A 26944-nucleotide genomic window follows, 5' to 3' on the forward strand; every position below is an offset into this window, starting at 1 on the left:
CTTAAACTTTAAAAGCGGTGGAGGGGAATGCGCGGGGAGGGGGAGTAGAGAGAGAAAAAATGTTCACTGGAGCGGCAGGGGTCGGGCGAGTCCCAGGCCTTCTGTGAGATTGGGATCATCAGTTCATAGATTCTGGTAATTGTTCGCCTGGTTGTAAAACTGTCACTGCCTGGCCCTTCGAAGTTTTGGTCCCAAAACTACGTCTGGGGGATTAGTTCACTCACTGCCTTTCTCCCACGTCGGTGAACTGTCGTAGCAGTAAATTTGAGACATTCCAGCGCAGTGGCAGAGTTTTACGCTTCGCACTGCGATTTGTTTATTTTAATCAATGTTTACAAATCGGCTAAATAATGCGCCTCTTATCCTGATGTAAAAAAATATATGAATCTGTTATTGGAGGTTACAGACAATAATGTTTCAATTAGGTTTGAATGAAGGTTTAGATTTTTAGTTGTTGTTAGAATGTTCAAGGACATTGTAGCAGTGTTTTACAACATTTTAGCCACCCCGAAATCACATTTTTTTCATGAATTAATCCGGATCACACACGTAGCCTATACCAAGACATAAGAACGTATACCTATAAACGGGGAGCCATAAGAAAATAACTTTCATAAAAAATATAATAAAAATCTTAAATCGAGTTAAGAAGTCTGCAAGCGTTTAATAAGAAACTTCAGACTACAGTCGTACTAGGTGCGTGCACTAAAGAAAGGTGTAGTTATTTTAGACGGCAGAAGTTGCATAATGAGATTTTTGTAATAGTTCTGCGTCTCTGCGTTATTGACAGTTTTGTGTATCTTATCTGGCAGAGAGTCTTTGCTGGGGGGTTATTGGCGCAGCTCGCTGAGATTTAACTACTGGCGGCTCCATGTCTTTAAACATCATGTAAACTTACCCTATGTAGCCTATCCCAAACAATCAACGTCATCATAAGCAGCTTCAGTATAAAAGATGGTTAAAAATGCATAGCATATATTATATAACATGTTGGCATGAGACAAAGCTTTAAAGTTAGATAATGAAGTAGGCTAGGTTAGATAACATATTGCGACAAGGCTTTCAAGACAAGCAGGAGAATACGTGTGTGACAATAATGTACAAGTGATTTGGTTTTGCTGTGAGTTTTTTTTTTGAGTAGTCGGGTGGGTGGCACTTATTCACGCACATCACAGAGCAGCTTGCAATTTCAAATATCCATATTCTCTGACATTACTGAATGTGCGTTTACCTATCGGAACAATTCAAAATTCTTAACGTCGCCAATACATAGGCTACATTTTGCCAAGTCTTGCATTCACGGCATTAATTTGTACATTTAGCTGCTATCGCCAATACCGATCCAGCATAATTAATTCTCACAGAGACCTGCAGTTTTATACGCGAGATTGGCAGGTGGAGACGGACAGACTAACTTTGAACACTGACCGATATTGACTTGGCATGTTTAATAATCGATTCCCTCGTAATGATGAGAGCACGGCGCTGCCTACGCAGAACGAAGTTGACTCAGCCAGAACATTTATTGATTGATTCTTCGTACTGTGGAGGGAGGTGCCAACTGCCTCCTCCCCCCGTTTCTCTTCAAAAATTTGCTCGCCTGCTGCCTCTCTGACTCTCGAGGGGGCTGGTACAAGCGCAGCACTCGTAGTAGGTCTAGAGACTGCAATCTGATCCTCGGTCATTTTTTTTGTCTGGTGGCTGCAGCTCCGGAGTGTTATTGCTGGTCCGCGAGCCAAGCTTTCACACACTCTCTAACATGCGGATCGGCAACAGCACCCGCACTTTCCCTTCAGCCAGCGAGCACACGGACATTACTCCGCTAGAGCTCCGACAGGAGACGGCTGTGCAAGTGAAGAGTGTGATCGTTGTTTCACTCAACCAAAAAAACTAAAAAAGTGTTAAGAGCCGAACGGACCATTCGATTCGGAAGGTACAGTCAACTACGCTCAATGGAAATCTAAAAATATACTACATTGCCGTCTTGGACATATAAATTGCCTCTGACGATTAGGCTACGTGGTGACACGGGATTGTTGTTCCACCAGAAATACTCGTGTTGCAACTGCTTTTTTGGAAGCCTCTTGCCCAAGAGGTTTTGTTTGTTTGGATTTAAAGTATATTCAAGCACATTTTGGACATTTATACGTCATTACACATCTGGTCGGATTATATGAGAAGAAATTTGTAACCGGTTTCTTCTATAAAGTAGAACTGGGACTGACCGTCGGTGTATGTTCAGTTTCATCAGGATTACTGTCAATTTGGAAGTCCATTGGTAAGAATTTTTCTCATTAGAATAACTGACTGTGTATTATTTTTATATTAAGGTATTACCATTTTCATAACATTGCTGCTGGTACAGTATGCGTATATTGTTGCGAATCCTAATATAGCCTATAGGCTACTTATCGATGTAGGACATTTTTGCTTGATTTGTATAAAGTTCCTTGTCTTCCCTCCAATTTGTCTAACTGTTAGCTTGCAAATGAAGTTACTAGGAGTAAATGTTATTGCATAGCTACATACTGACTGACGTGAGTCGTGATGATTGTCAGAGTTTCCTTTTGAACTGTTTTATCCCCGCACACCATTGTTACAGTAGCGGCGCCCGTAATCAAACACGTGTGTCTAGAGCCCCTGAAGGAAACATACTTTCCAAGATTCAACGTTCAGTAGCCTATAGGAGAGACTCGAGGTTTCTGGTGAATTGGATTTAATATAATTTACGCTTTTTTACGGATACATTTCTTTGGTTAAAGCGAATGAATCAACCATTCATTTTCCAACCCCCTTTCCCGGCTCGATGGGCAAAACTCTGCCTCGTTTCGTCTGTGCTTGCAATATTTCCTATGCATTACAGAAAGAAATTGAAAAGCCGAAGCGATTTTTGCCGTGAGAGCAAGCGTGCAAATGTGTAGCTAAAATGCATAAAAACATAGGCTAGATATAATCTACCGAACCCAAAGCTGTGGATTAATTTCGCATGATGTAACCTGGTTATAGTTGCTGGGTTATAGATTAGTTATAGTTGTACATGAAGAGCCAAGTGCCAGTGTAGGTGCAAAGGGAGTGTAGCCTGTGACTGTGAGGAATGAAGGAAAGACTGTTGAAATATTGTAGTTATTCGCCTCCTCCCCCGACCGGCCAGTGTGAGATCCACTCTTCTTCCGCATTATCGGCTCTGGAGAAACCGATACTTGAGATAATTCAAAGCGACAATTCCTGACTCACTTTCCGTAAACCCGATAAATTAGTTGGGTCAGGAGTTACAGGGCGCCGAACCTGTCCGTTTTGGCAGATATTGCACAGGTTAGCGCAAACTGATTCCATCCGCAACTTATCCTACAGTTATTGTGCCTTTTCTGGGTCTATTTGTTTTAATATTTTAAATGCAGACACGCAACTGGTAATCAGGAGTAACAATGAATACACAGTTCAAACGGTCAGGCAGTTGGCATTACGCAAAACCCCACAAGCGGTCCTCCCCTTACGTGTTAGTGAAACACCAACTCCTGCAAAATGTAAAAATGGTGGTCGAGGAAATATATATCTGAATTAACATATTCCGAAATTATATTTCTTCAGTGTAATAAGTGTTTTATCTGCATTCCAATGCCGCTGCAATTGACTCACTTGGGCGTTTTCACAAAGACCACTGTTGCAAATTCTATACAGCCTACTGTAGGCTATATAGGTTGAACATATATGTAATGCTGCATTATAGATAGCATACGTCACCCATGACCGCAGCTTCGATGATGAACTTTCACATTAGACAGGTATCCAAATTACGCACAGCCTAAACTCCGCTCCAAAACCATCAATGATGACTTAAAAGTAATCTTGGAAGATGCATCCTGCTGTAGGCTACCTTTCGGATGCACAAACGAGAGGGATATTCTAATTTGCAGCATGGTAGTGCTTTGGTCGTGCTCGCTTAGGAAACTGACTGCCTTCTGCTATTAATCCGAAGAAAGGTGTTAAAGGGAGCTACTAAAACAAATTACCTTGAGTACCAATAAAATATTCGCTCGCTTCTGGCTGGAACTGCGGTATTAGACTACAATATCTGGAAATTATATAAATATTTCCTTATACAGTTTGGGGGTTATGCAACTGAACTTGAGGTAGGCTACGATGAAATATACAGTCGGCTTACTTTGGCGTGTTGCGTTTGGCACAGTTTAAATAAACGGAACGTACCAATGCCAGCACCAGGTGATATGTTCTCTGTTCTGTCATTTCTAATCGATCTCAGAATAAAAAACACATTGACTTTTCTCGAAAGCGCTTGACATTTTAACTACCACTATGGTATTGCCTATGTAGCGAGAATACCCTGACAACTCGGAACATATCACAGTTTAAAATACATTACACTTGATGCGCGTGGCCCTTTCCTTCATTTAAACCTGTTATTGTATGTCTTATTTTCTCCACGTTTCGCATGATAATGTTTTTATTTAGAGCATAAACTGATGTTTTAAACCCCACGCAAGACGAATCTAAGCATCACCATATGAATGTCATTTCATTGCGTACAATCACACATATTTGATTAATATTATGAAAAAAACTAAAAGCTTGTTTCTTTCCCGCGAGAAACTTAGCCTTAGCCTACTTTGTTTAAAAACCATTACAGTTCCTAAAGCTGCACGAAGACTATCTTTATATCATATAGCATATCTACTGTTTATACATTCATAATCACTATGGATACAGAGCTAAATGAACCGTAACGGAATGTCAAAATTCATTAACCCGTTTAAGTAATCCAAACCACCATAGCAAATTAGCAAATAATCGCGTTTTAAACAAAGGGGCCAAACATACGACTGATGCACCTTGCGCTAACAACATCAGCAAAACCAAAGCCCATGTTTGGGAAAACAGCTTTGGATTGTTTCACCATAATCTCCTTTAATTTGTCTCAATTGCTTATCGTCTCAATGGAAATAATTGCACCATGATGGAGACGTGCCGAGGTTGCCTGAAAATACTCAGCGCTATTTGTCTCCTGAATTGAATCAACATTTCCTTTCTATAACCACATACATTTTGCTGTCCTTGGACAGAAGGCGAGTTCATAGGCAGTTGATTGTACCGCCACAGATGTCCAACCGATAATTTCAAACATTCAATTTTCGTTTTTTTGACAGTCATTCGAGGAAACGCTAAAATGTGGTGACCAGTCCAACAGGATAATGATATATTCAAACATGAAATTGTCGAATATCTTGAATGGGGTTTAAATGTGAGTTAGGCAATGAAATGGTTGCCGCTGGAAAAATTGCTAAAAAGTTTTTTTTGTCTCATGGTTATGTTTCTCATGGTACAACAATTCGTTTCCCTCCCTGTCCTAACAGTACACTTTAATGCGGCGTGGGAATAGAAAGTGTGCGCTTCAGAACTGGTTCATTGTGTGGAATCAAGTTGCACCCGCGCCTTATCAGATCACACGATCAAACTGCATCAAACTGCATGAACACAGAAATTTAGCACAATGTTAAAAACCTCCCAGTTAGGTATACGAACAATAAACTCGGCGGAACAAACACACCCCGAATGAGCCCGCTCTGAGTCGGGGAAGCACTCAGATAAAGCCTACACGTTCTCTCGCATCAACAAAACCTTTAACACCTTGGGGCTTGGCCTATATATGCTGGGCTGAATCTGCTGGTTAAAGCTGAAGGCCGATACAGTCTAATACAGTTCCTGCGTATTGATGCTCTCTGGCGTCCCTCATTCTTTAAATCCCGTTTAATATCAGTAAAGTAACCCCCCACAACTGCCTTCAGCTGTTAATGTTGGCTACTTTAACATTTTACATGTATTTAGTCGACCCATAGGGGGCACTCTACCATACTGAGCGAATGAACCCAGTGGTCCTCACTCCTGGTCCTGGAGAGCCGCAGGGTGTTCTGGCTTTCGTTGTTACTCAGCTCTTAATTGATCAATTAAAGCAGTTAATTGCACAGTGTAACTCATCTGGTTTCTTGGGTCTGAATTGGTTGCTGATATTAAGGCGAAAACAAAAACCAGCACACCCTGCTGCTCTCCAGAACCAGGAGTGAGGACCACTGATCTAAGTGTAAGAGCAATGATCGTTTTGATCTTGGCAAAACATTCAGCAGAGTTGGATGCATTAACCCTGGTGTTCAGGATAAACTCATCACCTATTTTAGAAAAATCTACTTGCACAATATTCCATCCTGTGTACTTAGAGCACAACATTATGTCATCTTCTTTCTTAAATGTAAATAAATGAGCAAATCTAGGGAAACTGCAACCGTTCGCTTGCATAAGCAAGCCAGCGACGTCATCACGACCTGCCAGTGTAGCGCATTCACATAACATTCCAGAACATCCTAGAGTACCTTCACGTGGGTCATCCAGGTCCGTCTGTCCCCTAACAACCGCATCAGACAGACAACAGACAGCCTGATGGACATGTTTACCCCCTGAGGGTGTGTCCTCCACTTCACATATAATCTCCTTTGAGAGTGAAACAGTGGTCTGGTACAACTTTTACGACAGACTGTATTCAGGGACCTGGGCCTGTTTTAGCTTTTCAAGGTGTGACAGTTTTGAGTTTTTTGTAATTGTAGGTCTGTCATTCAAAGAAGAAGAAGACAAGCCATTCTGCCTATTAAACACACTAGTAGTGGTATGTGGCAAAGCGCATATCTTTGCATGACAGCCCTGTTGATGTTTAGTTTTTTTTTTTCACTCGTAGAATGCAGTTGGCGGTTCATAGCACAAGAACACCAAGAGGAGAAAGAGCTAGATGAGGCAGGAAATCATAAAAATGAAAGAATTAAAAGTAGATTTAAAACATAAGCCTGCCTTCAGTCAACAATTGTCTTAAACCTTAACAGACGATTGAATGCAAGTCAAGACAAGTCAAGTTAACAGTACATTTAAAGCACATTTGAAATAAGAGCAAGTGCTGTACAGAGTATAAATAAGATGCATAAAACAGAGTAAAAACCGGTGCTATGCACACATCCAAACTATGCGCTTTTGGGTTAGAACAGCAGCAGAGTCCAGAGTAGACCCGAAGGGAGACCCATAAAGCCAACACACTACTGACGTATTTATGTGTGCTTGCGCCCGTTTCTTCTAGGTGTATACAGAAGAGCACATATGGTTGTTCCCTGCAAAAAATGTCAAGCGTTTTTAGCTTTGCAATGAAACCCAATATTTTTTTATTCTCTCAATGAGAAAATATTAGCTTATTATAAAGTTACTGTTTGCTTGAGAAATGAAATGGTCTTTTATCATTGGCAAATAAAAGACTGCCAAATATTGCCAATGAGGGAAGATAAAAAAAAGCAAAATAAATTAGATATGACTACTAAATTACTTAGTTGAGATGAACTTATTCTTTGGCTTTTGCAGTGTTGGGTGTTGGTCAGTGATTGAGTGTATGTAGTGAAATCCTGGCTGTTTGGAGCTGGTTCTGCCCCCCTCTTATTTGGTTCTGCAGTGGTGGGTGTTGGTCACAGGTTGAGTTTACTGTATACAGTGGTGGGATATCCCAGGTGTTTGGAGCTGGTTCTGGCCTGCTCTTATTCTTTGGTTTTTGCAGTGTTAGGTGTTGGTAAGTGGTCGAGTGTACTGTATGTAGTGGGAGGATATCCCGGCTGGTTCTGCCCCTCAGTGTTTCTCAGTGAAGAGTCCAGCTGACTGCCCTAGCCCCTTAGCACCCCCCCCCCCCCCCCCCCCGCCCCACATGCCCCCCCGCCTCCCCAAAATCCCTGTAGAGAGGGCCTGATGGGAAACAGCTGCTCACACATGTGGAGCTGACAGGTGGGATGGCTGGGAATAGCACACACACACACACACACACACACACACACTCAAATTCCCCCAGGACCGTCTCTTACTGGCGCTGTGAGGAGCAGCTGCAGTAGCCGTAGCTGTGCAAAACCTTTTCCCCCCGAAGCTAAACTCTTAAAACTATGAAAAATGCATTAAGCCATGGCCGGCACTGCCAAGATGCCCAGGCATTCTCTAATAAAGTGTAGTTAGCATCTCTGAAGGAGGGGGTGATGTTTCTGCAGTCACAGATGCATGGAAAGGCCTACAAACCCTGCATGCATTAGACCCAGAGAGAATGCTACGGAGATGGGGATGGAGAGGGAGAATAGAATAGAGTAGAAGAGCAAGAGAGGATGAGTTAGAGAAGAATGAACAGAATAGAGGCAGAGAAGAAAGCGTGAACAGTATATAAGAGAGTGAGCAGTACAGAGGTATGTAAGAAAAGTGAACAGTATCAGGGTAAAACAAGAGTGAATAGTATAGAGGTATAGTAGAAAGTGATTAGTATAGAGGAGAGGTATAGAATAAAGAGTGAACAGTAGAGGTATATAAGAAAGTGATGAGTAAAGAGGTATAGAATAAAGAGTGAACAGTAGAGGTATATAAGAAAGTGATGAGTAAAGAGGTATAGAACGGAGTGAACAGTCCTGAGGTATAGAAGTAAGAACAAAGAGTTAAAGGGTATAGGAGTAAGTGAAGAGTATAATCATAGAGCAGGGATTACCCTGGTTTTATTTTCTCTCGAGTAATTAACTGAACAATTAGTGCCAGACTGTCTTCACACCTGACTTCCAGGTAAAGCGAGGGTGGAAAACCAGCAGTTCCTTACCCTCGACGGTCCCTGGTATAGAGACTGTGGCGCAGACCCTTAAATAAAGTCACAGCAGATGTGTTTAATGCTCAGCCAGGCCCAAACTGCCAATAAAGACCAGCGTGATTTACCTGGAGGGAGGAGACACTTTTCTTTTAAAGGAATTAACTGCAGGGCAGTAGAGCAAAAACAAATCTTGGCTTTTCGGTGCAATTTGAGACATTGAATGACTTCAGCTGTAATTACATTGTAACTCCCCATTGGAGAGCTGTCTGGAAGTGGATGGTAAAGGTTATTTATCTGCCTATCAGCAGGCTGAAACCCAAGGCCCCTGGGTTAGCTGCACTTTTTGTGGGCAGTTATACTTTCATATTTTAGTATGACTGGAGTGCTAAACACTAAATGCAGGCGTTAATATTTTAGTTATTTACACAGGCTGAAAACAAATACACGATTGGGTGAGTTTATTTTTCCTCAAATGTGTTCAGAGTTAATTGCAAACTCCAGTGGGAGAATTACATTTTCAAATGCCAAAAGTACTGTTAGCCACCACAATTATGTTCAATGATTCCTCATAATATTTTCATGTTGTTTTTGAGAGAGAAAGGTTAACTACACATTAGCAGCAGTTTTTTTTTCCATGCCGCCATTATTTTAGATTTGTTTTGTCTTAGAGCTAGCCAGTTTGAGATTGCCATGTAAGCTGAAGGTAGGGTTTTGGTGAGATGGCTGAATGTTTTGTAGGGTAGGTAGGTCTGCCCAAACACGGTGTCTTCTCTGCTGGAAGTGAGTGGGTTTACATTCCTGGGATAAGTGAGGCTCCGTCTGAGGTTTTGCTGTATCAAATGAGTTGGACAACGTCTAGCCCCCGTGTGAGCGAAGACCAGCGGCCTTATCAAACTGTGTAAATAAACCATGCTGAAATCGAGCCTGCTTTTCATTTCGGGGGTGGGAAGGGGTGGGGGCTCTCTAGTTACACTCAGGAACAGTGTGGAGTAACTGGCCAGGGCACAGTTACAAACCGCCGGAACCCCGAACCGTACAAAACCAGGTATGCGGACGTTCGTTGTTTAGCTCGCTTGTGTGAGGTTTTTTTGTCAGCTTAAATCTGAACTCCCCCCCCCCCCCTCCCCACACATCCAAAACCTAAATCCCCCTGCCACTGATCCACTCCCCCACCCCCGACCGCTACCATCACCGCTCGACCCCCCACAGGGCCACTACTGGAGCCAAATATGAAAGATTTCATGGGAAAGGAAAGCAAAAGGCCACGGCTTAAGCAATGACGGTTCTAGTTTCTGGAGTTTATATTTCCTCCAACAGTTGAAGCTGCACTTGCCGGTTGGGGTAGGTTGGTGGGGTTGGTGGGGGGTAGAGGGCAAGAGAGTGTGCGCAATGTTTTTTATGTTTTTGCCCTACTGTGTTCCAAGTTCTCTGTTCAACTAGGAATGTGCTAATACATATACAATGACATGCCCTAGTGCAGGACCCTGCCCACCTCTCCACTCAATCATCACAGCCATTTTGGGGTTGCAATACAGATACTATAAGTCACAGGTCCTGGTCCTGGAGAGCCACAGGGTGTGCGGGCTTCCGTTGGTACTCAGCACTTAACTGGCCCATTAAAGCAGTTGATTACACATAAAAGACTCACAGATTCGCAGCACCTACATGTATATTACATTAGAGTTATTTAGTTTATCCTTTTTTCCAAAGCGACTTACAGTTGATGAGACTAAGCAGAGGCCAATCCCCCAATGTGGGGTTAAGGGCCTTGTTCAAGGGCCCAACAGCTGCATGGATCTTATCATGGCGACAACAGGGCTTGAGCCACCAACCTTCTGGGTCCCAGTCATGTATCATAGCCACTAGGCTACAGGCTGCCCCTGTAGCCGAGTGGAAGTTTTGAGATGGCTCCAGTGTTGTCTGAGCTGCTATGCTAGCTATGCATAACTTTCATGCCACCTCTTCACCACCTCATTCGGAGGGAGAAATTGCTGATGCAAGAAAATGGCTTGACAGTCGGATTAATGAATCATAGAAACGTTGGCGGTAGTTCACATCAGAACATTAGCTGGGATTTGTTGCGCGGCTTTCCTCAACAAAGTGGAAGGAATAATGTTGCACAAGCAATGACTCAAGACACATTTATTTAGATGACCTGATCCGTTTTAGCAAACCCGAAAGCCTTAGTTTGGTTGTTATGTCTCGTTAGCTAGCTGGCATGGTTTCCTTTTCTACCCTGCTGAAAAAAACAGCTGAAGCTAGTTTTTGAAACAGCTAGTACCTGGTTGACTAGTTCAGACCAGTTCCCAGCTTGACATGCATTGACCAGCTCAAGCAGCTGGTAGTTGGTCGACCATACCCAGCTAGACCAGCTTTATGACCAGCTTGGCCATGCTGGTTGACCAGCTCATAGCCAGCTAGACAAACTTGACCAGCTCAATGCTCAAGCTGAATTTTACAGCAAGGTAGTCATTCACACACAGCTTACCCTATTTCCGCTTGCTGTCTGTGACTCGATGCTGTCATGGCAACGCCAATTAGACACACATTTACGCATTCTAATTAATTAGGCGCATCCAATCAGATTACACCATTATATGCCGAATTGAAGCCATATTTCTTTGTGACGTTGAGCTGTAGAGGATCCCGTCTCAAACAGAGACAGCGCTTGTTCTGTCCTGAAGAACGCCTCTGTGAATATTCATAATGTGAGCCAGTCAGAAACACACTGGCAGGGACAGAGAGTTCAGTTCGGAGCTCTATACTTGTATACAGCCAGTGTACAGAATATCTGAGGGCACAGTTTGGGTGCAGTGGGACTTTCCGTCTTGCCAGCCTTTCCTACTTAACAGACATCACACCTCCCCCAGAGGCTCTGGGAGTCTCCTGGAACTTGTCACCTGCTCCCTGATACCCGCGAATGAGCAGAAATCTCCCGCAAATCGGAAAATCTGCACCACCCAGAAGTGAAATTCCGCATTATTATCCTGCCACAAATTGACAAACAGTCTGGAATTAAGGAACCGAAAAGTGTAACGTGCAGTGGAACCCCCTGGTCAGTTTACTGGATTACTGGAAATAATTTTGCACTGGTGGGATGTTTACATACAATAATAATAACCTTCCTAAAGCAGTTCAAATAGGTGAACCTTCCCCAGTAGAGTGTGAACAGTGTCTCATAGTCTATCTCATGCACCATTTGTCCTGTGTCTTTAACACCATGCTTATCCTGTGTGTCTGTTGTCGTGTTTGTCCTGTGTCTGTGGCAGCGTGTTTATCCCGTGTCCCTGACCACACAAATGTCCCTTGCGTGTCCCCAGGAGTGTGCAGAGGGCCAAGCGTGCCCTGCGTTGGTTCTGGAGCATGCGTGCGGAGGAGGATGCGTGACTCGGCCGTGGGCTGTAGCGGTCCCAGCCTCTCCCTGCCCTCCAGAGGAATGACCTCCCTGTGGAGCCTCTTCGTCCTCTGCTCCCTGTGCCTGCACTGCAGCTCCACTGCCAGGATCCCTACTGCCAGGCCTGCAGGTACTGTACACACACACACTATACACACTATACACACACACACACACACACACTATACACACTATACACACACATGCACTATACACACTATACACACACACACACACACACACTATACACTATACACACATACACTATACACACTATACACACACATGCACTATACACACTATACACACACACACACACACACTATACACTATACACACATACACTATACACACTATACATACACTATACATACACACACATACACACATGCACACACTATACACACACACATACACTATACACACTATACACACATACACACTATATGCACACACACACTATACACACACATACACACACTATACATACACACATGCACTCACACACTATACACTATACACACTATATACACACACATACTATACTGTACTGTACACACACTCACTACACACTCACTACAGATACACGATACACAAACACACTACACACACTATATCCACACACAGTATACACACAAACACACATACACAACACACACTACATTACATTACATTAATGGCATTTGGCAGACGCTCTTATCCAGAGCGACGTACAGTTGATTAGACTAAGCAGGAGACAATCCTCCCCTGGAGCAATGCTGGGTTAAGGGCTCAAGGGCCCAACGGCTGAGCGGATCTTATTGTGGCTACACCGGGGATCAAACCACCGACCTTGCGGGTCCCAGTCATGTACCTTAACCATTATGCTACAGGCCGCCACACACACAATACACATACACGACACATGCACACACACTCTATACAACTCATGCAAACACATACTCACACCCGTGTGAACCATAGAGGCCATGACAGCCAGCAAGTTTACTGACCATTAACCTGCAGACCTGCTACACAGCGTTACCACATCTCTACTAACCACCACATAACACACTCTGCTCTCTTACTGAAAATGTGTAAGCATTTCTCCCACATAGGGAGCGCACTCCTGCTCTCTGCACCAGCTGTGTCTCTGACACGGTTAGCATTCCAGCTGTAAGACTGAGACTGGGGAACTGATACGCTGATCTGTACGCCTGTCCCTCTCTGGGCCAAAACCCTACAGGGGGACGATAAGCCCCATCCCAGGCGGGACGGCCCCTGCGCCCCGTATCCTCGGACGGGACAGCAGAGGGGATAAAACCATGATCATTTACAAACAGATGGGCCCGAGGAATCTGAGATAGGAGAATCTGACGGAATTCATAAACACAGGACATGTGTGCTCCCTCTCTTTCTCTTTCTCTCCCTCTCTCTGTCTCTCCCTCTCTTTCTCTCTCTGCCTATCTCACCCTCTCCCTCTCTGCCTCTCTCTGACCCTCTCCCTCTCTCCTCTTTCTCTCTCGCACTCTCTTGCCCTCTCTCTCATCCTCTTCCTCCCTCTATCTCTCCCTCTCTCTCGCACTGTCTCTTCCTCTCTCTCTCACCCTCACTCTCTTTTTCTCTCACGCCCTCCCTGTCAAGAGTTCTTTCCTTTTCCCTTTTTTTGTGCTCTCACTCTCACTCTCTCTCCCTCTCAAATTCAGAATGCATTATTGGCATGAAATACAGCTGTAAATATTGTCGAAACAGATGAAAATGAATGAAATCTAAGTACGGTGCAGTAAATAATAACGAAAGTGAACAACACAATAACAGTAACTATGTGAATAGAATGTGAAACGACTCTCTTGTCTGTTATGGTGGTCACTCAGTGACTCTCTCCCACTCTCCCTCCACACGTGCTGTGCAGTGATCACCTGTTTCAGCAGCTGTGTTTAGCTCTCTGACTCTTCATCACGCTGTAGCGCTCTTTTCAGGACAGAGGGGTGGGTGTAACGGTGGCTCCTACAACGGCACTTTCACCGCCTGCAGTGGGGAAACCGGACAGCAGTTTAGCTCCACAGAGAGGTGGGGCAGCTATGCCTGCTCTCTCTCTCTCTCTCTCGCTCTCTCTCGCTCTCTCTGCGTTCGTAACATGGGGAGACACACCTGTCAGTCACTCCATTTTATCGCTGCGCGCTGCATATTTGACGAGTCATGTGTTTGTGTGACAGAAACATTTTCTCACAGGTTTACCAGTGAGTCCAGTCTGGCTTCTATCTACACCCGTCCCTGTGTTTTGGCATAAGAAAAACAATAAGCTAAATATAGTTTGTGTTACTATAAGTTCAGCAGCACATAATGGGCCTTTCAGCAGATCAGCAGAGCTGACTGCTGGGCTGTTCAGTGCCTTCAGAAGTGTGAAATTAAAAAGGAAAAAAATGAATGGAACAAAACAGCCTGAAAACCAAAGCCGGCGTTCACACTTTATCTCTTTGCTTTGATTTGTGTTCAAATACATAATTCTCCTCCAGTAAAAGGCTTGGAGAGTTTTAAACACAGAGCTTTGAGTGACAGCCTTACTGGCTCACTATATGGTACCTTCACACATGGTGTGTTTCTGTGAACACCTGTGAGTATAGTGCGTGTGTTTGTGTGAGTGCGCATGTGCGTATGTGTGCATGTGTGTGTGTATGCATGTGTGTGTGTAATTGTTTGTGTGTGTATGTATGTGTGTGTGTATGCTTGTGTGTGTAAGTGTGTGTGTATGCATGTTCGTGTGTGTATGTGTGTGTAAGTGCGTGCCCCTCTCTCTCTCCCTCTCTCAGTGGGGGCTCTAAATGGCAGCAGGATTCCTGGCTCTTCAGCAGGGCAGAAACTCTCTGGCTCCTTTTACAGTTGGAGCCACGAGATTTACACCCACACACACACACACACACACACACACACACAGACACACACACCTCCCTCGCTCAGCCTTTTACAGCTGGAGCCATGAGATTTACACCCATGCCTCTCTCTCACTCAGAGACCGCTTACACTCCATTACTGCCAGTCAAGTGCAAACCCACACATGCATACACACACCGTCATACACACACACACCAGCCTGCATGCACACACACACACACCACTACCACAGTGATCACTGCCAGTCAAGTGCTGCTTGCAGTCAGCATGGAGGGTCAGGCTCTGTAAGGTCACTGATATAAAGGCTTTCAGTGGTTGAGACTGTACACAGCTTTCAGACAGCACAGGTGATGTTTTGACCTGTTAAAATTGTATTGTTTATCGCATTCTCCAAACTGACCCCGTCACAACCAGGCTGTTGAACCCACACACTCAAGCGGTGTTTACGCTCTCTGTAAGCACAGCAGGCCCGTGTTGGCTACACACTGCCGTACAGACCCACACACATGGTTTTTTATATCCTCTATGTGTGAGCTGTAAGGGGTTCAGGTTTGGAAACCGACAGAGTTTGTTTTAAACATCTCACCCCAGAACCTTAGAAGATACCAAAGACTTGCCCTGTATTGTGATATCTTTGTTAGCTGTATGGCACTCCAAAAACTACTGCAAGTAGTAGTTAACTACAGCTAATGTTACAGTAATGATATCGTCTATGCCTAATGGGTGTGTAATGAGACCGCTCCAGCCAATCACTGAAGAGCTGCAGTGACCAATAACACCCCAACCAATCACTGCAGAGCCAGAGTAAGCTCTGATAGATGTTGGGTTGTATACCACAGATCAAACTTTGAACCTTTCTGCATGTCCTGGTCATGAATTACATGTAAAACACAGACCCCCAAACACTGCCTCCCTCCCGGTCTCCCTCCCTCTCCATACCCTCTCGGCTTTTTCTCCGTCTCTCTTACGAGTATGAGTGAAAGGCTTTTGATTTACACCGCAAAGCAGCTCTGGACAGTTCACAACAGTTTCTAGCTGTCAGCCGGCTTGACGTATGGCTGGTTTTTAATTACAGGTCTGCCTTAAGGAAATTGTTGAGATGGTTTAGATAAGTCAGACCTGCCGGGATACAAAGAGCCTTGTTGTGTGGTGTGTAGTGGGCGGGACTCAGGCGGGAGTCGAGACTGATGGAATATTCGGGAATATTTGCACGTTAAGCGAAGTGAAGGGGGCACTGGACAGCCGGGTGTCTCCGGGCGGTCGCCGAGGGTAACAGACATGTCTCCTGCTTTATTAAACTCTGTTTGAGGCCTAAAATGGTTGCTGTAAGTGACCCTTCACCCCTACACACATGCACAGACACACACACACAGGCACATGCGCACACACACACACACACACAGGCACATGCGCACACACACAGGCACAGACACATGCACACTCACAGGCACACACTGGCACATGCACACACGCACACGCCCACTCACACACACATGCACACACACACACACACACCCACGCACACACCCACTCACACACACATGCACACACACACACACACACACGCACACAGGCACATGCACACACACACACACACACACACACACAGGCACATGCACACACACACACACATACACACACACACAGGCACATGCACACACACACACACACACACACACACACACACACACGTACTCACACTCTTAATAATCATTAATATTCGCATCAGCCCGTGCTGAGCGGATTAGCCCCTCTGCCTCCCGCCCCCCCAGCAGACGGGTCTTTATGTTGGGCCGAGGGGCGGCTAGATCCGGCTGGGCTGTGTGTGCGCTTTTGTTTGAGCCTCACTCTGCGCCCGATGGACCCCAAACTCACCCAGCCACGCTATGAGGCTGCACCACCCCTTACACCACCACAGGCCCAGAGAAACCGCGGAGAGAGATGTAGGCAGAATCATCAAATCTGGACCATGAATCCAAATCCAGCCCTGGTTTTATTTCCTTCCAGGTAAATAGCTGAACAATTAGTGCTACTGATTGACTGGCTTCACATCTGACTGTCAGATAAAGGGAGGGTAGAAAACCAGCGGTTCTTGGCCATGGAGGACTGTGATCTGATGATCCCTAAAGCTATGAGAGATGTATGCGGAAGTGTCGCGCTGGAACCAGTGGGTGAGCCAGGGTTTAAGTCTAATGCCGAACTCTGTTTCCATGTTGACGGGTGATGCAGGAAAATAAGCAACGGGCAACTTCTCTCATCACTCGGTTGCCCAGTTCCTTGGGTTGTCAATAAGCTAAAAAATAAATAGACTTCCTGCAACTGGTTAACCAAATCACTTACTGTGTGGACATGGGCTGATGTGACAGGGCGAGCCTGGAGAGATGGTATTGACCAGTACATACTCCTCATTGTACATTCCATTAAAATCAGACTGAGATCTGTCTGTCACTTAAACTTCTACACTTATATACACTCATACTGTATGTCCATCACTGGTGATAATAGCCTCCGCTAAATGCCTCAGTGTAATTGAATAGCCCTTACACACTGCTCTGCACCGCTGGCTTTGCACCAGATCAATACTGTGTCAACACTACCTTGTGTTTAATATTAATTATGCAAAAGGACAAATGATCATTCTCTTCATCTGTCTCGTCTATTTACATGTTATGTCTACACTGACACACATGCTCTGAAAGTATCAATGACACACAAATGTGTGTTGCTCAGGTGTGACCACGGTCCTTGCCTTTCATATTATGGATACACTGCAATTCATGAGCTGCTCTTTTATTTCAAATATTCAGCCCAGTGTTTGATGTGAGATATTGCATTATAATACTGTATACTCTAACAAGAGTATAGGATAGGTTTGAGTTTTAGAGCTCCAAACAAGAAAAGAGAAGGGAAAGAGAGAGGCTCCATTGTGGCAGGAAGCTGACTCTATCATAGAGGATTGTGGGAAGGTGGAGGAACCCAGCTGTGATTGATGGCTGGTGCGTTGGTTTAGACATCCGGGAACAACTGTACGCAGTTGTTCTCCCAGACAAGAGGAGCCCCTCTCCTGCCCCAGTTGCTGTAGGGTTCTGGGGGCTCGGTAAGGGGGTGGGGGTGCGGTATGAGAGTGCAGCGGGCCGGATGAGGTGTTTTTCGTCTCGGAATGCTGTTCTCTGCAGCACACACACACTGTCCTTGTCCAGACGGTCTCTGCAGCGCACACACACTGTCCTCTCCGCAGCACACACACACTGTCCTTGTCTAGACGGTCACGTGCAATGCAGTTTCACGCCCGACCACGCCGTGAGGTGTCTCGAATGTTACACCGAAGAGCATTCTGGTCCCACTGCTGCACTGCAATGGCCAATCTGAGAGCGTGCGGGTCCTGCAGCGGTTATGATTGGCCAGAACTACTCTCTCTACGTCTCTATGTCTCTCTCTCTCCCTCTCTCTCTCTCTCTATCTCGGTCTCTCTCTCTCTCTGTCTCAGTCTCTCAACTCTCCATGTCTCTGTCACTCTCTCCCCCCTCCCTTTCTGTCTCTCTCTGCCTCTCTCTCTCTCTCTCTCTCTCTCTCTGTCTCGGTCTCTCAACTCTCCATCTCTCTCTGTCTCTGTAAACGGGAGCAGTGCTTAAGGACAGAGGGAACTGCAGCAGTCCTCAAACGGTGTGAAGAGGCAGTGGGCCTAAGGCCGACAACCTTCAGAAACACACAGGAAGCGGTCAGCTCTCTACAGAAAAACCAAGCCAGTGAAACCAGCCACATTACTGGTGTGCACACCTGCTTTATACTGCTTTATGCCCCTCTATGTAGAGCAGAGGGTGTTATAGGTAATGCATTACACACCTCTATGAAGAGCTCTTTGTGTAACAACAGGTGTTATATGCATCTCTATGGAGGTGATACTCTTGGTATGTCATTTGGGCATAAAATAGACTTGATTCTAGCACACTACACATTGACTCATTAATAATGAATTATGCGTTAATTATTTATTTACACTTGTCCTTGTAGCCCATTGAACAGTGTGTTTTGTAAGTGACTTTGGGTAATAGAATCTGCTAAATTGTACTGATTAGGGGCCTTATCGTAGGGGAAGGTGATTCGCATGGTTTTGAAGCAGGTTTTATGTGAAAGGGGATGACAGTGATATCTCTGTCTGTGAGGTGGGCGGGGTCCACAGCGTGGGAGGTCATGCTGGGGTCATGTGACTCAGAATGGAAGCGCCTCCTTTTCGGGGGGTAGATGATTCAATCAGCTCCCCCCCATCTCCTCTTTTGCTCAATTTCACCAGGCAATATAAAACTGAAGTAAGACTGAAATAACAGAAATATCACTGAAATACATACTGCAACAGACTGAAATGAAATGTTCAGACTGACCGCAGACAGTAAGAGACAGTAGCCTGTGGAGAGGAAAAGCTAGCAGCAGAATTATTAATCACAAGCTTTGATCCAGGCATTACCCTACAGTAAGCCTGCCCAGTCTACACTGGGTGTACTGGCAGCCCCTGTAGTGTAGAGTTAGTTTCCTCGGGGACGGATCTGCCCGGGGTCGGACATCCGGTGGATGGACAGAGAAGTCCTGGATTAACCGCAATTCATTTCATAATTTCCTTAGTTTTTTTGAGTGGGGGGGGGCTCCAAGACAAGCGTTTACAGTGCGTTTGGTGAATTGAAACTAGGCCAGTTCGTCTTCTGAATGACAATTACCACCAGCTAAATACCGCCACAGTCTGAAGGGGGGGGAGCGGGGGCTAGGGCTGGGCGGGATGGGGGCGATTTTGGCTTTAACGAGGCCCTCTGGACGTACAGTAGCTTCCCATGTTAATTAGTGTGGCGGAGAAGGAGGAAGGCGAGGAGTGGGGGGGGGGGGGGGGATGTTTGGAAGCAGCGGCTATCTTTAACTTTGGGGCTTTTGATAAAGCGCCTCTCTTCTCTTGGGGGGTGAATGGAAGCAACAGGCTGAAAAGCCCCTCCGCCTTGATCTCCATACAATACCCCCACCCCTCTCCCCCAGCCCCTCTCCTCCTCCTGTCTTTTGATAGTGTGAGGTTGTCAGGCGGTCCCAGATTAGAGACATTGTCCTGGGGGCTCTACATCCGGCCAAAGCCATATTAAACAGAGATTAGGCACCGCGCTTTTCTAAAAAAAGAGGACGGAACGCGAGCCCCTTTTCCAAAGAGGGCTGGGATTTACAATCGGCAGAGCCGTGGAGCGGGAGAAACCGGCACTTTGTGAGGAGAGGCGGCGCGGGGGGTCATGTGACGCGGGAGCTGGCAGCCCGGCCCGTGTTTTCGGGAGGGAAAGAGGCGAAGAATGATCTGGACGGGTTCTTTGTGTTTCCACGGGCTCCTGTTCAGGGAGGCGCTGCCAGAATCGGGCCTTTCTGGCTCTTTTTTTGGCTCTTTTTGTGTGGAGTTCATTAGCCGGTCCCTGCCGCTGCACGCCTGCTCGCATCAGCTCCTTTTATTGGCCGGTTTTTCCACCGTTTAAACTCCAATAAAAACTCAGATCATTTCACTCAGCTGTGCGTACTGAGGTGTGGATGAAGTTGAATTTTTTTCCTACAGTTTTCACACAAATGCAAGAGCACACACACACACCCACTCACACACCTACACACATGCACACGCACACAACAGACGCACACACACGCAAGCACGAACAAACACACACACACATGCATACAAACACACATTCGCACACCACACATAGCTGCAATTCCGGCAAGACGTGGAAAACATTTCAAATATTGTTTTTAGTTCAGTAAGCTATCATCCTAAACTAATGGAACAAAAGACTCATTGGCCTGGCCTTATAAAATTATGAAGCGGTATAAATATATCCTATGTGAGTATGTAAATATGAGCTGCCCTTGTCTTCTTGCTGTGTCATGTCAAACTGCAGTGGTTGTGTATTAGCGCTGTGTTATACAGACAGGGGGCTCGGTAAAGACAGATGCCTGCTCTGGATCCCATCACGTTCAAAAGAACTGGCCATGTACATTTGTCTTAAAAGGTATGTGCTGCTATTTTTGGAGCAGGCCCAATAAAGTAACTGTTAATGTTTTCAGAGAATCCAGGAGAGGAGCTGTGTGTCTTACGGGGCCGTTGGCTGGCGTGTTTTAACCTGTTTCTGATGTTGCATCACGGCGAAGAGTGGCTGGCGAGAACAAGCAGCCATTATCTCTCTGAGTGACGGGAAATCAGCCGGCGTGGGCTGGGAGCGCTAATAAAAATAAGCGTGACGGATCGTTTGGATCAGGTTTCATGTCTCCGACGATTTATTTAGGAGGTGGATCCTCTGCATTTTGATGTAAAAGCTTTGCGACTCTTGGCCTTTTTTTAAGTTACCTTGCATGGATGCGTAGTCACTGGCATTTGCAGCGAAGGGATTATAGATCATTTTGTCCTGGGGAGTCACATCCAACCTGCTTTAGAATGGATGGCACAAAGAACGAGGGGGGGGGGGGTGAATTAGATAGTATTTTTGTCCACTTTAAGGCACATGAAGGTCCAGGGTCAATTTGAATAAAAGCGTCCGCTAAATAACAAATGATTATTATTATTGACGGACAGCGGGTCATTGGGGTTGTGATTACTGAGGGAAGTTGGGCTCACCTATTAGAGGGCGGGGGTGGGGGCAGGGAGAGAAGGCATCGCCAACTCCCCACCCCGCCATCTTCGTGTCAGCTCATGGTCCCAGGTGTCATAGGGGCCAGGTGTCCAAATAACGCCCCCTTTCACCCCGGCACCTCCCTGCACTTCTCCTGGCATGCGGAGACCCCCCAAAAAAATTAAAGTAAATAAAGGGCTCGGGGTCAGTAAGGAGAGGTCCTGTCTCTGGCCGGGGGTACAGACCTCTCTGTTTTTTCAGAGGTGAGATGTGTTATGATCTCGGGCCAAGAGCGTGCGGTGTACCCCGTGATTTATGAAGTGGCCAAAGTGCACTGTCAGTTCCGCCCCTACACACACACACACACACACCCTCTGTAAACACCCCAATTCCAGCTGGCCCCAAGTCCGGAACATCTCCCACTCCAAACGGGCTGACTGAAAACTCAAACCTGCCAGAGACCATGAGACTGAGATGAGGCTCAAGTCTGGGTGCTGCTGCTGACCGTGTCTTTTTAGCATTCAGTGTAAAAACTGGAGGAGGTGGGGAGGTGGAGGCAGGTCGTTTTGGTGGGGGGGGCTCCTGATAGAGCATCAGGTTAAACTTCATTCTAAGGCAGTTATGCATTCTTCCAGAAAATTCAATCCACTTCACAAAAGATGGGAGTTCAATGCAGAAAGGGAAAGGATTAGTTACCCATTAACCCTTGGGGCAGCATGCTTACACCACGCAGAAGTCCAGCCAATCTCACTGTTTAAAATCACAAGAGCCAAAATGGCGGATATTTCTATTAAATATAAATTATTTCTACTGGACATGCCAATCTCTCTCTTTCTCAAACAAAAGTGCCTTGAACTTTAGGAAAGTAAAGCCCAGCTTCGATTTTTGTGTGAAACACCAGCTGTGGCTTTCCCTCCTTCTCCACTTTCTTTTTCCAAAATGAGACCTCAGGATTGTCTCACCTGTATGAGATCTCAGTCACCTGTGTGACATCTCTGAGTCACCTGTGTCTGCCGCTACGTGATTCAAAGGTCGGTGTGTCTCGTACTGGGAGTGAGTAACGCTAACTCAACTTCGACCCACAGAGAGAGAAGACCACATTCCCCTCCAGCGAACAATGAGACCAGCCATTGCTCTTACACTTCCTGTGAAATGTAATTTGGAGCTGTAATAAAAGTGTTCGTCATGATTAACAGAAGATAAAATGTCCCACAGGGACGAGACTAAGACTGTAGATCTTCTCTTTTCTTTTTGGTGTCTGTTTGACTTAAGATGGCCTGTAAACTCACTTTGAAAATAACATTATCTCATGTTCAGGACATCCTATTGCTCAGTTGCTAATCAGAGATCCCCCATTCCTGGCTCGCATTGGCATTGTTTGAACGTGAACATATGTTATTTTGTCTGGGTTTTGGCTCCAGGGGAGAATTAACTGACGGTCCAAATTTATGTCCATTTTGGTTTGAGTGCATTGAACAGGAGAACCACACAATGAACATGTTTTTCTTTTAAATTTGCTACCCTCGTCAGTCAATATAAACCATGTTATTGGCCAGCCTTTGCTGCTCACCTCATTGGGCATCCTGGGACTTGCCTCATTGGCCTGTCTAAACAGCTCATCTTATTGGCCAATATAAGCAGCTGACCTCATTGGCCAGCCGTTGCTTCTCACCTCACCTCTAAGCTGCTCATCTCATTGGCCAGCGTCTACCGCTCATCTCATTTGTCAGTCTCAGCAGCTGACCTCATTGGCCAGCTGTTGCTTCTCACCTCCAAGCTGCTCACCTCATTGGCCAGCCGTTGCGTCTCACCTCATCACAGAGGGCGTTTGTGTGTAATTATTCTGCCGTACATCCGCTGCCTGCTCACCCAGGGCGTGTGCTGAAGGGGTCTCTGTCTGCACTGGGGCTGTGAGCTGCTGTCGCCGGGCGGACCTTCGCCCAAAAGAGCCGCCTCGGAGAGAGAGGCACGGAAAGGCTGAGGCACAGGGTGAAGGGGGGGGAGAGAGATTTATTCCTACGTCTCTCTTTGATGTTCGGCTGGGCCTGGGCCGTTCCTTCCATAGGAGAAAAAGGAGGAGTTGTGTTTGCTTTTCCCCCCTCCCACACTCACTCTGCACCCCTCCCACACTCACTCTGCACCCCTCCCACACTCACTCTGCACCCCTCCCACACTCACTTGCGCCCCGTCCTTGGCGGCTTGCTCTGCTCGTGACGCCCGGTCTACCTCTCAGCTGCTCTTCATCCTCACGTTCCTTCTCCTCTTCCTCGAAGGTCGTGCGGTGGTATGCATACAGTCAGGGCTACAGGCGTGTTAGCCGTGACGTGAAGCAGAGTATTCACTCGCACAATACAGCACAGCCTCAAGTGCCATACTGCTTTTTATAAATGTTAATGAACTGATGACACAATATTATTTATTGTTAGTAATGGTTTGTACATGGAGTGATATTGTTCACAAAATGGCAGTTTGAATAATTGTTACTGCATCAGATTTACAATCAATGTGGTCTCAGCCAATCAGAATCCAGGATTGAAGCAACGTGTTTTATAAGGTTCAGTACGGTCCGCTGTGATTGGGGTTCTCCGAACGTGGGGACGTTGACAGGAATGGCATGAAAATGGGTGTCACTCCAGCCCAGAAGAGCTGCTGTTTATCACGAACTGATGTCCTCTTCCAAGGGCAGAAAATGAGAGAAAACCCTTTACTAGTGGCATTATTTATTTAACATTACTCTGTCGAGACTTTCCTGAGCTTTGTTAAACTTTTCCGTTTGAAGACTTAATGACTGAATTTTACAGGTATTTGAAGAGCCAGTGTGCTCCGAATGCATTTCTGACTACTTTATTTTTTCTTCATTACTACAGAGGCTTAAATTTAATGCATTCCCGAATTTTAATGTGCCGTTTTCACCAGTTCAGCAGTTCTCAGAGAATAGCATATGTTGTTGGCGTACTGAGCAGTGGCAAGCCAAGCAGCTTTCAACTGCTGAAAATCCCAACGGTTTCAACACTGGGTTTTCATTCTAATATGCGTTTTGATGCCAACATTCTGATTGAAAAGTGTGTCAGTTCTAAAGTGAGTTTTGATTACTTTTGTTCATAATCCCATGTGGCCTTCATTTCTAATGCGGGTATTAATTCCACTATGAGTTCTGATACCAGTTTGAATTCTGATGCCTATTTTGGTAACAATTTAGAATCAGGAATCAGGTTGCTTGAATAGGCATTAATAGGCAACTAATGTCGTTGTTACTAACTAACTAACTAACTAACTACTGAGAAGTTAATCTTTACAGCATTGTTTATGCATTTTTACATCATTAATCCATGTGAAGAACAACATTAGTTAAAGCCAATTCATATTATAAAAAAAAATGTGAACGTATTTCTTAATGGCTTAACTAATAATCATCTATTTATGGTTTAATAAATATTCTTATAACTAATGCATTTGTTTGTAGTTAACAAATACAATAACCAGTGAAAAGTTAATTTCATGCTTAATTTATGTATTTGCATACAATCTAAGTTAAATTCCTATTTATGAACCCTATTATAAAGTGTAACCTAGGCCCCCCCCCCCCCCCTCATTTTCTCTCTCAGACTCCGTGTCCAGTGAGGCCGCCTTCCTGGAGGATTTCGTCCTTGGGATCGGCGACACTCTGGACCTTACCTGCACCCCCCAGGGCGTGGCACAGCCAATCACATGGCTCAAGGATAGCGCGGGACTGTCGCCTAGCAACCGCACGCGAGTGGGGCAGAGGGTGCTGCGCATCATCAACGTGTCTTACGAGGATTCCGGGGTGTACTCCTGTTGGCACGGCAACACGCTGCTCGGAAACTTCACTGTAAAAGTAGCAGGTAAGAATCCGTCTGATTATCTGCTTTGATTTAACATAAGGGATGGGGGGGGGGGCAGGAAGAGTTGAGTTTGGACAAAAGTTGCACTACACACTGGTTTGGACTTTTGCCCTGGACTAATTCAACACTACACTGATTTACATGCTTTCTACACGTTGATCTGACCTGTTAAATAAGGGGTACAGGTCTGGTAACAGGCTGCCTATTATGCTGGTCCTGAATTCAGGAACTCAGAAACACTGAATAATACTCTAAAAACTATCGAATGTACTTACATTACATATGACACCTAAGCATTCCTGCAAACAGCACTCAGATTGGAATGGTGTATTTTATATCAAATACAAGGCTGACATGTAAAATGTTAATAAGACCTGTGTGTATGCAACATTAAAATGTTGAATATGTGATAAAATATGCAAAAATAATTAGGCAGTTGACCTGTTATTTTTTGACAGGCTGATAACTTGTCAACCTGCTTTAAAATAATTGACTGTTTCAATAAATAGTGAGCCAACCTGTCATATATCATGAGGTGGGGTGCAGTGCAGCAGGTACAGAGCATTGCGACGTTTCCCATAATGCACTGGGAGAGAAAGAGACAGCAGGCACCTCTCTGTTATGACCTAATTAAGTCAGCAGTGGCAGTCGTGTTGGAGATGGCGTTAGAGCAGGGATGGGAGGTATTTGATGGAGATTTAAAGCTCGTTTGCCCAGCGCTGAACAGGAACCAGACCTTGTCTGCCTGAACAGAGCCATGTGTCTGTTAGCTGGCACCAGCATCGGAAATAGTAGCTGTCTGGTTCTGTGTGATACGTGTGGCTTACCTGCCTTTCCAAATACACCCCACCGCCCCCCTCCTCCCCTGGGGACATCTGGTTTAGCCCTGCAGTGCTTCATCACACATTATGCATATTAAAGATTATAATCATACATACAGATCCATTTAACCCCTCTTTCACCCTACATTACTGCACATCCACTGCAACCCAACCAATTCTGGGCAGGGATCATTGTCATGCCAAAAGTCAACCTTCAGTTGATTCTGTTGGACATTTGTAATTGTGTGTGTGTGTGAGAGAGAGAGAGAGATAGAGAGAGAGAGAGAGAGAGAGAGAGAGAGATGGAGAAAGAGAGAGAGAATGAGATTGAAAAAGTGTGTGTGAGAGGGAGAGAGTGAGACAGAGAGAGAGAAAGAGAGAGAAAGATAGTGTCTGTGTGCACATGAATCGCAAGTTGAACTGAACAACTTGAGGACAGACCAGTTAGCATATCTGCTGCAGTTGCCCTGAAGTGGTAGAAATGGCCTTGTGTGACCCAGCACAGCCATTGGGGTGTCGGTGCCCATGGCAGCATGTGGCTGTGTTCAGCCTCTTTCTAAAAGCTCTTGTGAAGGGCCACACGGCTAACTGTACTGCTGTTCTCCACTCAAACACTTGACACAAGGCCACCACTGAGTAGCTGCACTTACCCCAGCCATGTGGCCAGCTCGTGACGCTAAGCCGCCCTGACAACTGAGCACTTAGCCCAGATAAGGAGGACCGGCCTAATCGCGCCG

At 45.5% G+C, this 26944-nt stretch overlaps 1 protein-coding gene across 4 annotated transcripts in view; it reads left to right on the forward strand.

Moving 5' to 3' along the window:
- Nucleotides 1-1762: 1762 nt before the first annotated feature.
- fgfr3 (fibroblast growth factor receptor 3) overlaps nucleotides 1763-26944 on the forward strand; it is a 61679-nt gene continuing 36497 nt past the window's right edge. For all 4 annotated transcript variants that reach the window (XM_061244590.1, XM_061244589.1, XM_061244591.1 and 1 more), the window contains exons 1-3: nucleotides 1763-2278; nucleotides 11965-12168; nucleotides 25129-25386. In XM_061244590.1, coding sequence (XP_061100574.1) covers nucleotides 12024-12168; nucleotides 25129-25386 — 403 coding nt within the window. In that variant the 5' untranslated portion in view covers nucleotides 1763-2278; nucleotides 11965-12023. The remainder of the gene's footprint in view (nucleotides 2279-11964; nucleotides 12169-25128; nucleotides 25387-26944) is intronic.

This window comes from Conger conger, chromosome 6 (genome assembly GCF_963514075.1).
Source record: "Conger conger chromosome 6, fConCon1.1, whole genome shotgun sequence".
Classification (NCBI taxonomy): Eukaryota; Metazoa; Chordata; class Actinopteri; order Anguilliformes; family Congridae; genus Conger; species Conger conger.